General features: G+C 33.9%; 1 protein-coding gene across 5 annotated transcripts in view; it reads right to left on the bottom strand.

Moving 5' to 3' along the window:
* Positions 1 to 2,043: 2,043 nt before the first annotated feature.
* The window catches only part of LOC129265054 (UTP--glucose-1-phosphate uridylyltransferase-like), a 33,908-nt gene continuing 22,430 nt past the window's right edge, over positions 2,044 to 13,521 (bottom strand). For 2 of the 5 annotated variants that reach the window (XR_010294057.1, XR_010294055.1), the window contains exons 12-16: positions 13,001 to 13,079; positions 12,593 to 12,756; positions 8,057 to 8,161; positions 5,512 to 6,357; positions 2,044 to 4,923 (exon numbers count right to left, since the gene is read on the bottom strand). Coding sequence is in view for 2 of the 5 variants with exons in the window: in XM_054903039.2 (XP_054759014.1) it covers positions 6,250 to 6,357; positions 8,057 to 8,161; positions 12,593 to 12,756; positions 13,001 to 13,079 (456 nt within the window). In the remaining 3 variants the exon portion in view is untranslated. Of the gene's footprint in view, positions 6,358 to 8,056; positions 8,162 to 12,592; positions 12,757 to 13,000; positions 13,080 to 13,521 lie in introns of all 5 variants that reach the window. The other 3 variants (XM_054903039.2, XM_054903037.2, XR_010294056.1) reach the window with 2 other exon arrangements.

Below are 13,521 nucleotides of genomic sequence, written 5' to 3'. Positions count from 1 at the left end.
GACAATAAGGACCAACTTGACTGTACCATATAGTATATTAAACAATGCTAATTCCGCATGTTCAGGGAGGAATTAATCGTTGTATCACTTGACAATGAGGAGAAAATAAGAATATTTCATATAATAAAATACAAAAGAAATAGTGAGTGGATGATGTCATCAGTCTCCTCATTTGCATATCGACCAGGATGTGCATATAACTGTTTTGTGAAATTAAGCGAAACTTTAAAATGTCATAACTTTCTTATTTTACATCCGATTTTGATGAAATTTTCAGTGTTATGCTTGTTTGATTTTTCTCTTTTTATTCAAATCAACTTTTTGTTGGGGTGGACTTGTCCTTTAACAACACACACTCAAAGTAAGAAAAAACACCCTTTTTTTCATAGTCATCAACAACAATAACGAGGACGAAGTTGAATAAACTTTCATAGCGAATCAAAATAATGTTCTTCTTTCCTTATCTCTCTTCGTTTAATCCTTCCCAGCAGCGCAATGAGCCAACACTTAGGGGGTCAGACAGTATGGAGCAATATTTCTCGAAAGTTACGAACAATGTGAGCGAGCAAAATTTTGACCATTTCAATACCCCCCCCCCCAAAAAAAAAAAAAAAAAAAAAAATTGATCCAATTTCACACTTTTACCTTTCCTTTTCTCCTTTTTCTTGGTTGTGATTTTTTTTTGGGGGGGGGTTCCTTGGCACCAAGCTCCACATCAGTACGCTCATCTCATATTGATATTTTCACCAAGAGATCGGATGAACTGGGTTGTGTGTTAGAAATTCTTGGGGTCGGTTATGTTAAAAAGAACTTAATGGATAATCCCTTTATGTTTTTAACACATTACTATGTTTAGAATGAAATGACTCCCTGACTCCCCTCGTTTATTCATCTTTCGATTTCTTTCTTTTCATATTTTCCTCGCTCTTTCTTTCTCTCTCTCCAACACACTATTTGTCTCACTTTCTCTCTTCTCCAATCCCCAATTCTTCTAGGGACCCCGGGTCGGTTATTAATAGCCAATCTGAAACGGGTCTATCCCTGCGATTTTGTATTACATGCATTGTTAAGTTTGGTTATTGTTACATTGTTATATAATTATTTGATCATGTAATGTTTATTTTGTTCGTATTTATGCACTTTTAATAATGAATAAAAACCAACCAACCTCATTCTCAACATGCTTACAAGGTATCATGGCAATTGTAATTATTTTTCTTTCTTGTCATAACCTGATATGCAGAAATTTTGAAACTAATTTCGTAGCCCTCTTGAAACAATTCTGCAATATTGTATTTCAAAATATTAATTTATAGATATTAAATTTTTTACAAAACAGTTACATGAAATTACTTCACTTAAACATTGAATTGAACTGGAGCAAAAGTGTCAATTTATTGGTGAACTATAAAGTTTAAATGAATGTCAAGATTAAGTGCTGCAAAACGCTTTCTATTTAAGATTAAGGGGTGGTATCAAATTCAATATTAAGTGGTTTATTCAGGAGAATCAGTGCCTGAACAAAGTTGTAAAACTTAGCCCCATTCAAGTTGTGATATCTTTTATTGTAGTATAGAAGTAAATAAGGGAGGGGGCTGTTTTGCAACCCCTGAGCGTGACACACAGGGTACACGCCGTTGCCCCTCTCTACACACGCTACAGTCGGTATTGAAAGCTGTAGAACTTTGGGTGATTTTTACCACACTAGAACGACGACTGTCAATGACATCACTCAGCATTCACTGTAGTGGGAATACTAGCTTTCTTGTAAACCAACTGTTGAGCTAAGTTGGGTAGCACTGTGCACAATTCAAACACCAACACTTTTAGTGTTGTTTCTATAATTTAGTAAACTGACATTTATTGTTGTGCTGGTTAGGCAGTCTATTGCATATTCTAAATACCAACATATTAGCTAAAAAAATCAGCCAGTGCCTGTTCCAAACCGACAGCACTTCACCGTATAATATTTTACAACCAAATGACATTATGTAAGATGGACCGACTTGAAGGAACACCATAGAAATAAACAATTTCATGAGATAAAATTGAGCTACACTTTTATTTCATTAGAGATGCACTTTATCAGCCAAGTTCATTTTAAAATAAGCAAACTGAAAATATAAAAACATTTCGAAACAAAATATCAGAAATAGTATAAATTTCACTATGGTGAAGACTATTCATAAAATATGCAGTGTATATCCTTTTAATAAATCATTTTATTTCATTAAACATCATACACCAGTTCCAATCATGAACTACTCAAACAGTTCCTGCTCATTACCCCAACTGCAACATTGTAACCACGTAGTCTGATAATATATACCAACCAAAAGAAACTTACTTAGTTGACCTTCGATAAGTCAAATAGTCATTTAAGTCAAAGCCATCTTTTAGCCCAGATTTTATTTTACGCAGTGTTACCTGTAGAAATGAAAAAAAATATCCACTGTAACTCTCTACAATATTACTACAACAAATAGGCTTCTAATAAAAAAAAATACAACAATGTCTATATAAATTTTCCCACAAGATTAAATTGCCATCATAATTCACATATTATTTTCAAATGTTCAGTCAAATGGATTATGTACCAAGACTTACATTAAATACACAGGTCTATGACATGCCCCCACTGCAGAAAGAACAACTTTTATGAATGATAAAGGCAATGTACAACTTGGAGTTTCCATCAACATAAAGATTTGACCAGTGATAACTCCATCACACTAGCTGAATACATAACATAAAAAACCCCATACACACGTATGATAAATCTTTAATCCTTCCCTACATGTCCCCATTGCATCATTATTTGACCGATAACAAAGGCCCTTAAATGCCTTTAAAAAAATCTTTTCCTAAATTATCAGCTGCTGATTTGATTTGCAATTGAGTTATCTCACCATTGAACCTTGTCCCAATCAAAGTTATAGTCTCTCCACATGGATCATATATCGAGGAAATACATATCATTCAGTAAAATTGAGAATAAAAACTTAAAGTGTTAGTACAGGGTTCCCAGTTTTTCAAGAAAACAAACTTCTCTGATTATTCCCTGAAGTTTAAAAATTCCCTGATAAATATTTAAACCCATTCCCAGTTTCACATGTTTTCTAAATTGTTACAGTGAATTACATGTATGTTCAGTATAAAAACAATAATGTAAAACAAATTAATACCACCATAACCAGTCATTCAATGGATGTTGTTTCAATATGCAATGAAATATAACAGAGTCTGACTGACTACCATACTTTCGACTTTTGGGCTTATCAAAATTCCCCGATTTTTCCCTCATTTGAAGCATTTTCCCCTGATTTTAAGTATCTTTGATTGAATTCCAAGATTTTTCCCTAACTGGAAAAAATAAAATAATTTCCCCTGATTTCTCTGATGGGCTGGGAACCCTGTAGTATTTAGTAATGATGTTTCTTTCTTGAAAAAAATTAAATGTTAAATGTTAATGCCCAAATTTTGCAGCAATAGACAAATATTTGCATATAGCTGGGGATACAATAATAATTGATTAATACAGATTATGAAACTATCCTGATTATACACTTATTATCTAAAGATAGTACAAATTAATTAATGAAACAAGGACTGAGAGACAAGAATTAGTTAATGGCATCAGTTATAATAAGCCAACATATTATCTGGATGTTCTTGCCATAATCAATATTTTGACATCTAAAATAATTTATTTGGTGGGTGAATTTATTTATTTTTTGGTCTGAGGGAAAAGAGATTGTGTACATACTGTTGATTGGTCCTTGACTAATTCTTGTTACATGTTTCATCTACACTAGGTTCACATCTAACTAAAAATAACTTTCTTGATGGCATAGACAATAATAACTCTAAGTCATTTTAAAACAGTCACTTAAAAAAAACAAGAAAGGAAGATTATACTGGGACAGTTTCCAAATGAAATCACATTTGAGCAAAGAAATTTATAATAGATTTTTTTGGAAAATTTTCCATGAGGGGGTTCCAAATTAGAAATAGTGAACCTTTCTATATTATGATCAGTTCATAAAATCATCTATATTTTCCCTGATCGGCCAATAAAATATATTATGGAAGGACAAGCTCATTCTTAAATTATTCAAAGTATTCTGAAAATTGAACCCTCAGAGTAATTTTGGTAATAATGATTAAGATGAGTACCTAAGTAACTTAGATCTAAACAATTAACGCGAGCGAAAAGCACCAACTAGAATCTGTAATATACTGACCAAAAAAAAGAAGAAAAGGGAACTGTCTAGGACTGTTTACAGTGACTCATGCGAAGGATACATATCTCAACAACTAAATAATGCAAGCGCGCAGCGCAAGGTGTAATGCTTTTGATATTCTGACCTGAAAGCTTCAAATTCTCAGCACTTTTTGTACTAATGTTAAGTTCGGGTATCTAAATGAACAATTGATCTGAGCGCAAAGCGCAAGCTGAAATTCTTGATATGAAAAAAAATGACACTAAGTGGACTTTTTTAATAACAAAATATATATCCAATAAACAATGTGAAACACAAGCTTTTATAGGTTTAATCCTAATGATGGGATGTTCCATTCACTTTTTTGTAATCATGAAAAGGATGGGTGTCTTGCTAAAGAAATGATTCGAGCGCGAAACGTGAGCTGAAAATTGTTGGTATTCTAATCTGAAATTTAGACATTTAAAGCACACTTTTATTTAAAGAACAAGCTTTGTATCTCAATAAACAAATTAATGTGAGTGTGAAGATCGAGTTTATCATGTTAAGCACTGTTTAACATAGGACCATTATGAAGAGAGCATTTTTTGTTATAAAGCGTGTGCTGAATTTCGGTGAGACTTAGATCTAACAACGGAATATTCTAAGCACCTATTGTAATCACCAATACGATGAGTATTCAACTTAAAGGAGAATGAAACTCTTGGAGCAAGTTAGCTTTTGTGAAAGCAGAAAAATCAAAGAATAAGATCAACAAAAGTTTGAGTAAAATAGGACTAGCAATAGAAGAGTTATGAGCATTTGAATGTCAAGATCACTAATGCAATGGAGATCCTCCCATTGGCAATGCGACCAAGATCTATGATGTCACAGATGAACAACTCTCCCCTTTTGGACACTGATAATATACCCCAAAACATCTCTTTTTGCTCATTTCTAATCATATGACAAACGATTCATCAATGATATAATGTTGTTAAACCTCTGTACTTGTCCTCTCATAAAGAGAACACCTCACCTTGTGATAGACTCTATAAAAGTGAGAATATAAGTGAAATAAGTACTAAAGTAATGAGGGAGTTGTACGAGTGTGACATCACAGATCTTGGTCGCATTGCCAATGGGAGGATCTACATGGCATGATCTACATGGCATTAGTGATCTCAATATTCAAATGCTCATAACTTTCTTATTATTCATTCAATCTTCCTCAAACTTTCAACAATATGTTTCTTTGATTTTTCTATTTGATTTCAAGGGTTTCATTCTCCTTTAATAATGTGGATGCAAAGCGCTGGCTTCGGTCCTGCCCTTTCAAGTAGCTTTTTAACTATTAATGATTTAACAGTTTAGTCACAATGTTTGAAAAGCATATTGTCACATATTTCTATTCGTGCAGGATTTAAATTTGGCACAATATATATAACAATATACATAGACATCAAATACAAGCTTTTTTCAGGCTTGTAACAGGAAAAAGTAGAAGATTTGATTCAGTAAAAGAGCAAATGTCATTTCTCACAAAGTGGTAACTTCATCAGGCAGTGTACAACAAGGGGTGTGCACAACTTAAATCATAATACACATCAGCTTTGATTTAATCACAGCTATTTCACATCACTTCAATTCAACTGAAAGAATAGAAACAACGCTTCATATTTGTTGGATATCAATAAAAGTAATTTCTCGAGTAATATTCAATTAAATCAAATGACCACCAATTTCTTTCAAAGCAAGAAAACCACATTACCACTCCTTGTTTATTATGATGTAATGATGAGTTAAAAGTATACACTTCAAACACTAGCCATGCCATTACTGAAATCATTAATTGGAAGGTTCTCCAATTTCACAACTGATGTGACAGCAAAGTCACAAATTATGTGTAATAATTGGTTGATACAAAATATATTTCTGTACACATCTTTTGAATATAGAATAATGTCTTTGCCATACATATCATGCAACAATGTAGTACAAGCTCAATTAGATTTCAGGATATACATCTATTGGACTTCCAATCAAATCAATGATCTAAGATTCTTAGATTTCCAGATACAATCTTGTTTTCTAATATGGCACCTGGTGGGATATCAATTCTTTCTCCATGGTTGGCAATGATTATCACTGTACCCTGTACAAAGAAAACAACAACAAATTACTAACATTCAACAAAATATTAAACACTTTACAATCATGTAGGAAACAATTAGAGCAGTAAGTTGATAAGAGATAAGTCTACATGCAGAATCTTGCTCTTACACCTAGCATTCTCATTGTCTTGTACTGTGTTTGCAAACTTGCCATAGATATTGGGACCCATGATTAAAGGGATGCTCCAGGCTGAAGATAAATATACCTAAATAAATAGAGAAAAAATTCAGAGCAAAATGCTGAAAATTTTACAAAAATCTGATATTAGCGATGTTATTGAATTTTAAAGTTTAGCAATAAATTGTGAAAACAGTTATATGCACATCGTCATGAATATTCATTAGGTGGGCTGATGATGTTACATCCCCACTTTCCTTTTTCTTATGTTATTACATGAAATCATAATTGTTTAATTTTTTCATACATTTGAGAATAACATGCCTCCCTTGTAATGAAATAAGTTGCAGTAATGAATAGGTAATCCACTAGATCAGATGTCATTCCAATTGTTTGGTTCTTGAAGGAAAAAATTTGAATAATAATTTCATATGATAAACTACAAAAGAACAAGAGTATATGACATCATCAGTTTGCTCACTGAATATTCATGAAGACATGCCTAGAACTATTTCACCAGAATAATGCAAATCTTTAAAATGCCATAACTTTATTATTCCTTGTCCGATTTTGATCAAATTTTCAGTGTCTTGTTTGTCCGATTTTTCTTTATCTCTTCTAATCATATTTTTGTCAGCCTGGAGCATCTATTTAAGATATATGAACCAAATGTATTATAGGCATGTGTGCATTAGGTGCATTCAGTGCACTTTCCTGTAACAATCGTCAAACATGTTATACTCAGGTGAATGAGTCGTAAATATGAGAGAACAATCCCCGAGATTGAGAAGGAATTGAGAGTAGCAAACTAGCACATGCACTTGGCAATAATAACTGCTAAAAAGAAGTTGAGAAGAGTGCATTGTACATTCAGATCCCCCTATTATAGCAGATATGTAGGAAATGAATGCGTTTAGAATAGAACCATGGACCCCGCGGGACACTTAGTATAAATGTATGATACGTAATGCGCCGCGGTTGAGACCCCCATTTTCAGCCTAAATTTCCATTCCAGAGCATCACTAATTTAGAAAGCTATAGAAATTCCTAATTTTCCCTTTCCAGAGACCCTCAAATTTGTGATTTCCTGTTCCAGTGCATGCCCATTATGAACTACTCAGCCAGTCGGAGCGACAAGCTTGATCAGCGAAGAGCCATATATGCCGGACCGCCGAAGCTCCCTGTGCCCGCAGCTAGCTAGTGCTGGCCCGATATGAATCTAGCAAGACGCGCTTGCGTTTGTACACCGCCGCTAAATTGCCGCTACCATGCTAAGCCTACAATCTAATGAGTTCCGAAGACCCCCTTTATTTATGTGATCAGTTCCAGAGCATTGCAATTTTAGCAATCATTGATCCAAGAGCCGTTCCGGAGACCCCTGTTTTAAGACCAAGATTTTGTTCCAGAGCCCCCAACCCCTTACTTTTGCACGGCACATAGATATCATGTTTTAATTCGAATTACATTATAGAAGGAAGAGGGGAGAAAAGGAAAAGACAAATATGTCACTGATGATCTTTTGACTATATAAAAGATGGAGAAAAAACAAATATAAAACTTACTTTAAGAACTACATCTTTACCAAATGTAACATCCCCCGAGACAGTCAGGTGATCTAATTCAATGAGGTTGGGTATACTGGCAAATCTCTTCAAGAAATCTCGGACCTTTTAAATAATGATATAAAGAAAATATTTGTTTGAAAACATATGATATAAGAAACCTTAAACTAATCTGAGGTGAAAAGAATGTAGCATTTTAAAAGTACAATGACGCATAATAAAAGGAAGATCTCTTACAAGTGGAAACATGATGTCATAACACTTGCTTAACCATGATTTAGATGTATTTGTGTGTGCATGGTAATTATTGTTTATATGTTTCTTTTCTTTGAAGAAAAGGGAGAGATTATAGATTCGAAAAATAAAAGGAATAAGAAACTGCATGCCTACATTAACTTGTTGACTATAGACTTGTGTATTTAAGTATTAGAGACTTATTCGGGGATCATCTCATTCTAAAAGTCAACAGATTAATCATTACTCTGCAGTTTGAATTTCAGAATAATGATCTAAATGTTTCATCACATTATGAAAAAAAAATATTTCTTTTAAATTCTTCTTTAATTTTCTTCATAATTCTCGAATAGTGCAAGCACTCTACTTAGTGGATTTGGTGTTTTATTAGTCCAATATATTGTTATTATTATTATATAAATGTGAAGCTATATATCCCTACTGGTTAGACAAACCCTTGAACTCATTAATCTGAGTGTTGAGACGGGTGTGGTTGCTGTCGGATATTACTTTCTGGTTCTGTACATTTAAAACTATCTTTAGTTTTGGTGATATATTAATCCAACATACTGATATCATTATAATCATTATATATATGGGAAGCCATATATATATATATATATATATATATATATATATATATATTACTGCTGGTGAGACAAACCCTTGAACTCATCAATCTGAGTGTTGAGTCGGGTGTGGTTGATGTCGGATATTGCTGTCTGCCACTGTAGATTTAAACTAGCTTAACTAGCTTTAGTTTTGGTGCTATATTAATCCAATATACTGATATCATTATTATCATTATATAAATGGGAAGCCATATATATATCACTGCTGATGAGACAGACCCTTGAATTCATTAATTTGAGTGTTGAGTCGGGTGTGGTTGCTGTCAGATATTACTGTTTGCCTCTGTACATTTAAATTTATCTTTAGTTTTGGTGCTATATTAATCCAATATACTGATATCATTATTATCATTATATAATTGGGAAGCCATATATATATCACTGCTGATGAGACAAGACCCTTGAATTCATTAATTTGAGTGTTGAGTCGGGTGTGGTTGCTGTCGGATATTACTGTTTGCCTCTGTACATTTAAAACTATCTTTAGTTTTGGTGCTATATTAATCCAATATACTGATATCATTATTATCATTATATAATTGGGAAGCCATATATATATATCACTGCTTATGAGACAGACCCTTGAACCCATCAATCTGAGTGTTGAGTCGGGTCTGGTTGCTGTTGGTTATTGCTGTCTGCCACCGAATATTTCAAATGATCTTTGGTTTCATCTTGTCCTTTTATGTCATGTATTTTATTTTGCATACCAATTAATTTTTGCCATTTTACAATTGTTTCTCATTACAATGAAATCAACATACCCATATATTTTTGCATCGTTTGCTCTATCATGTCAATGCAAACTGCATTCTTTTTTTCAGCCATTCTACTTTCACTTTTTTTTCTTTTTTATAACTCTAATTTACGATTTCACTTTTAACCTATTTTCAATAGTAAACTTGATGTGAATGTATATAAACCTGAAGTGCAATATTTAATAGTACACTTATGTAACTGTTTAAATAATTTTGATAGTTGTTCGTTGTTTATAATTAGTAAATTTGCAAGTACTTATATTATATTTCTATATTCTGTAAACTTTGTATCTGTCAGTCTCTGGACTGTTCTACAATGTCTTGAATGCAATAAACTAAACTGAATTGAATCTAAAACAAAAGAATACTGTTTAGGACAGTAAAATAAAACAAAGCTGCCTTGGACTGTATTCGATTTGACATACAAGATTTTGTTATACCAGCAATGATATGTTTTATTCATATATTTTTTTGAAGTACTGGTATCTTGACTGCATGCAGTATTAATTCATGTTTTTGCTATTGTGAAATATGGCATTTAAATATAATATGCATGTATCTTCTAATATGTTTTCAAAACTGTTTTGATGTCATACTCTAATAAGATCACTATTCCTCATATTGGGATAAGCCAAGTTCAAATTAGAAATATACTAATTCATTGAAAGGACAGGCCATCTTTATGAAAGGTCACTACTGAATTTTCGCTATTAAACAAGGCAAAAGCGATTTTGTGTCTCGCCCACTGATGAATATAACCAGAAATATTGTGATTTGCGAGGGCACGCAACAGAATTGTATCGAAACTTCATTGTGAAATGACTGGGATGGAATAACACTTGTCATAAGAGCCTTGCACGTAAACTTTAATGTTGACCTGAAAATGACCTTTGACCTTACTATGTGACCTCCGACTGCAGCATAACATGCAGGTCACGTAAGTACATCTACCATCCAAGTTTTGTTGGAAAGTGACTTACGGTTGCGGAGTTAGGTGTCATAAGAGAGTTTTGCATGTAAACTTTAACATTGAACTGAAAATGACCTTTGACCTAACCATGTGACCTCCGACTGCAGCATCACATGCAGGTCCCCCAAGTTGATCAAGTTTGGTTGGAAAATTACTTAAGGTTGCGGAGTTAGGTGTCAGAAGAGTCTTGCATGTAAACTTTAACGTTGACCTGAAAACGACCTTTGACCTTATCATGTGACCTCTGACTGCAGCATTACATGGAGGTCCCCCAAGTCCATCTACCATCCAAGTTTGGTTGAAAAGCAACTTACGGTTGCGGAGTTAGGTGTCATATGAGAGTCTTGCATGTAAACTTTAACGTTGACCTGAAAATGACCTTTGATTTTATCAAATGACCTCCGACTGCAGCATTACATGCAGGTCCCCCAAGTCCATCTACCATCCAAGTTTGGTTGAAAAGTGACTTACGGTTGCGGAGTTAGGTGTCATAAGAGTCTTGCATTTTAACTTTAACGTTGACCTGAAAATGACCTTTGACCTTACCATGTGACTTCCGACTGCAGCATAATATGCAGGTACCCAAAGTCTATCTACCATCCAAGTTTGGTTGAAAAGTGACTTACGGTTGCGGAGTTAGGCGTCATAAGAGAGTCTTGCATGTAAACTTTAACGTTGACCTGAAAATGACCTCTGACCTTACCATGTGACCTCCGACTGCAGCATAACATGCAAGTCCCCCAAGTCCATCTACCATCCAAGTTTGGTTGAAAAGCGACTTACGGTTGTGGAGTTATGTGTCATTAGGTTTGTGACGGACGGACGACATTTGGATCCTTAAGTCTCGCCTTCACCTCTGGTGGGCGAGACAAAAACAACCATAACTTCCTGGAAGTAGCTCACACCATTTACTTGTGTGACCCAATATCTTTTGGTAGCTTGAAGGTAAGAATAGTATACAGCAATAGCGATAACACAGGTAGCACGATTTACCATGATTCCTCCTCAAAATATAATAAGATATCGGAATGCTGTGCAAAGCGACTAGGGTAGTGCTAGCTACAGTACAATTATATCAGAACTTGTTTGGTTCCACATCAAAATAAGTAGAATTTCCAGTTCAAGGCACAAAGTGAATGGCAAATTCACACCATGTACATCCAGGAACTTTGGTTATTGTTGATAGTGAGACTTTGACCTCATGAAACTGTTCTTCAAATTGAAAAATGGAAGATATTTTCAGGCAAAAAATAAGAGACCAAAAGTTTGGTGATGTTGTTGAAAGTACAAATCATATTGCCTCTATAGCTCTAATACCTCTTGTTAATAAAAAAAAAAAAATCAAATCACATCACAATATATCAACACCAAGTGAGATTCATTCAAGCACCTGCTTCAATTTAAGTTTGGCACATGGCTGATATAAAAATAACATGACATGTCATCATCCAACATATGTGGTCTATGACCTTTGACTTTAATATTTACCTTAAAAACTAATCGGATCACTCTCACTCAAATATTTTTACATGAGCCATGCCTGAACTGAATCCATGAAACAATTCTTCAGTTCAGTTGAGGAAGAGATTTTTTTCTGGAATTAAGACTCAGCATAGCATTTGGCCTATGGCCTCCATTATGCATAGCTGGTTCAAATTAAAAATTGATCATTAAATGGCTTGGAGCTTTCATACAAACATACACAGGATGTATGAATGAAAGACACCAAAAGGAAAGTCCAAGGATCATTAACAGTGACAAAATGATAAATCAAGAGACCCCTAACAGATTCTGCTTGCTTGGTGCTGACACATTTACTTTGACAGTAAAAACGACAAAGAAAAAAGTCTGGAAAATGCTAAATAAAGTATGAATATCTAGGTTGCTTACTGTCATAGGTTTTATGGTCAGCGGCTAGCTTTGAGGGCATGAGTGTACGTACCTTATCAAACTGTGTGCCTAGCTTAATGATAGGTGTACTTGGGAACTGTCGTAAAGGACTCATTCCAAGAGTACCTGACTTCAGAGTGTACAGGTTAGACATAATCAGCAAGAGATCCTGTGTCTTCTTAACAGGAAGGAAACGACTCCTAGGAACATTGATACCTGTCAACAAAAGATACCTTGTCATTTTCAATTAACGTTCACTCAACCAATCACATATGACACTAGTCCTGTTCTAACAGACGGTAATTCATTGAATGATTCATCAAATTTGTTATTATTTTGTAACATTTCTTGAAACCCATTTGCATTGACGACAGCAAAATATTGATCTGGATCTGATTAAACAGTGTTAGAGTCCATCTTGGGAGAGACAGATATAAAGAAAGGAGAACCAAAAACTTACCAAGTGGATTGTCAAAGTTTTTCATAGCAGCTCCGACAGCTCTTTCCAGCTGGATCACATTTAAACCATTGTCCAGAGTCTGTGCAAAAAAATAATAGTTCATAACTGAGATTATTGCAGATGATCAGACTCTCCCATACTTTTACCATTTATTCATCTATATATTATCCTATCTATCACTATACAAAATTGCAATACCAAGTGTAGTGCTGAAAAGGGGCTATAACTATTTTGCACCCACAAATTATTAATGTCTGTTACTTGTAGTCACATATTGCAAGGCAAAAAATATATTACAATACATCATTTTGGCTATAAATATAGGCCTACTGATGTTTTGAAATTAAATTTTGCCAGAACTTTTAAACATAGGCATATTAAAGATCTGTATATTTGCCTTATATTAATAAATTTTAAAAAAATCCCACATTCAAAAAGCCATTTATCCAAAATTTAATGGTCCCATACCAATTAGGGCTGGGTACTTTTTTGATATTATTGAAATTATGTGATATAGAAAA

This window comes from Lytechinus pictus, chromosome 7 (genome assembly GCF_037042905.1).
Source record: "Lytechinus pictus isolate F3 Inbred chromosome 7, Lp3.0, whole genome shotgun sequence".
NCBI lineage: Eukaryota > Metazoa > Echinodermata > Echinoidea > Temnopleuroida > Toxopneustidae > Lytechinus > Lytechinus pictus.
This window is presented reverse-complemented; position numbering and strand designations above follow the sequence as displayed.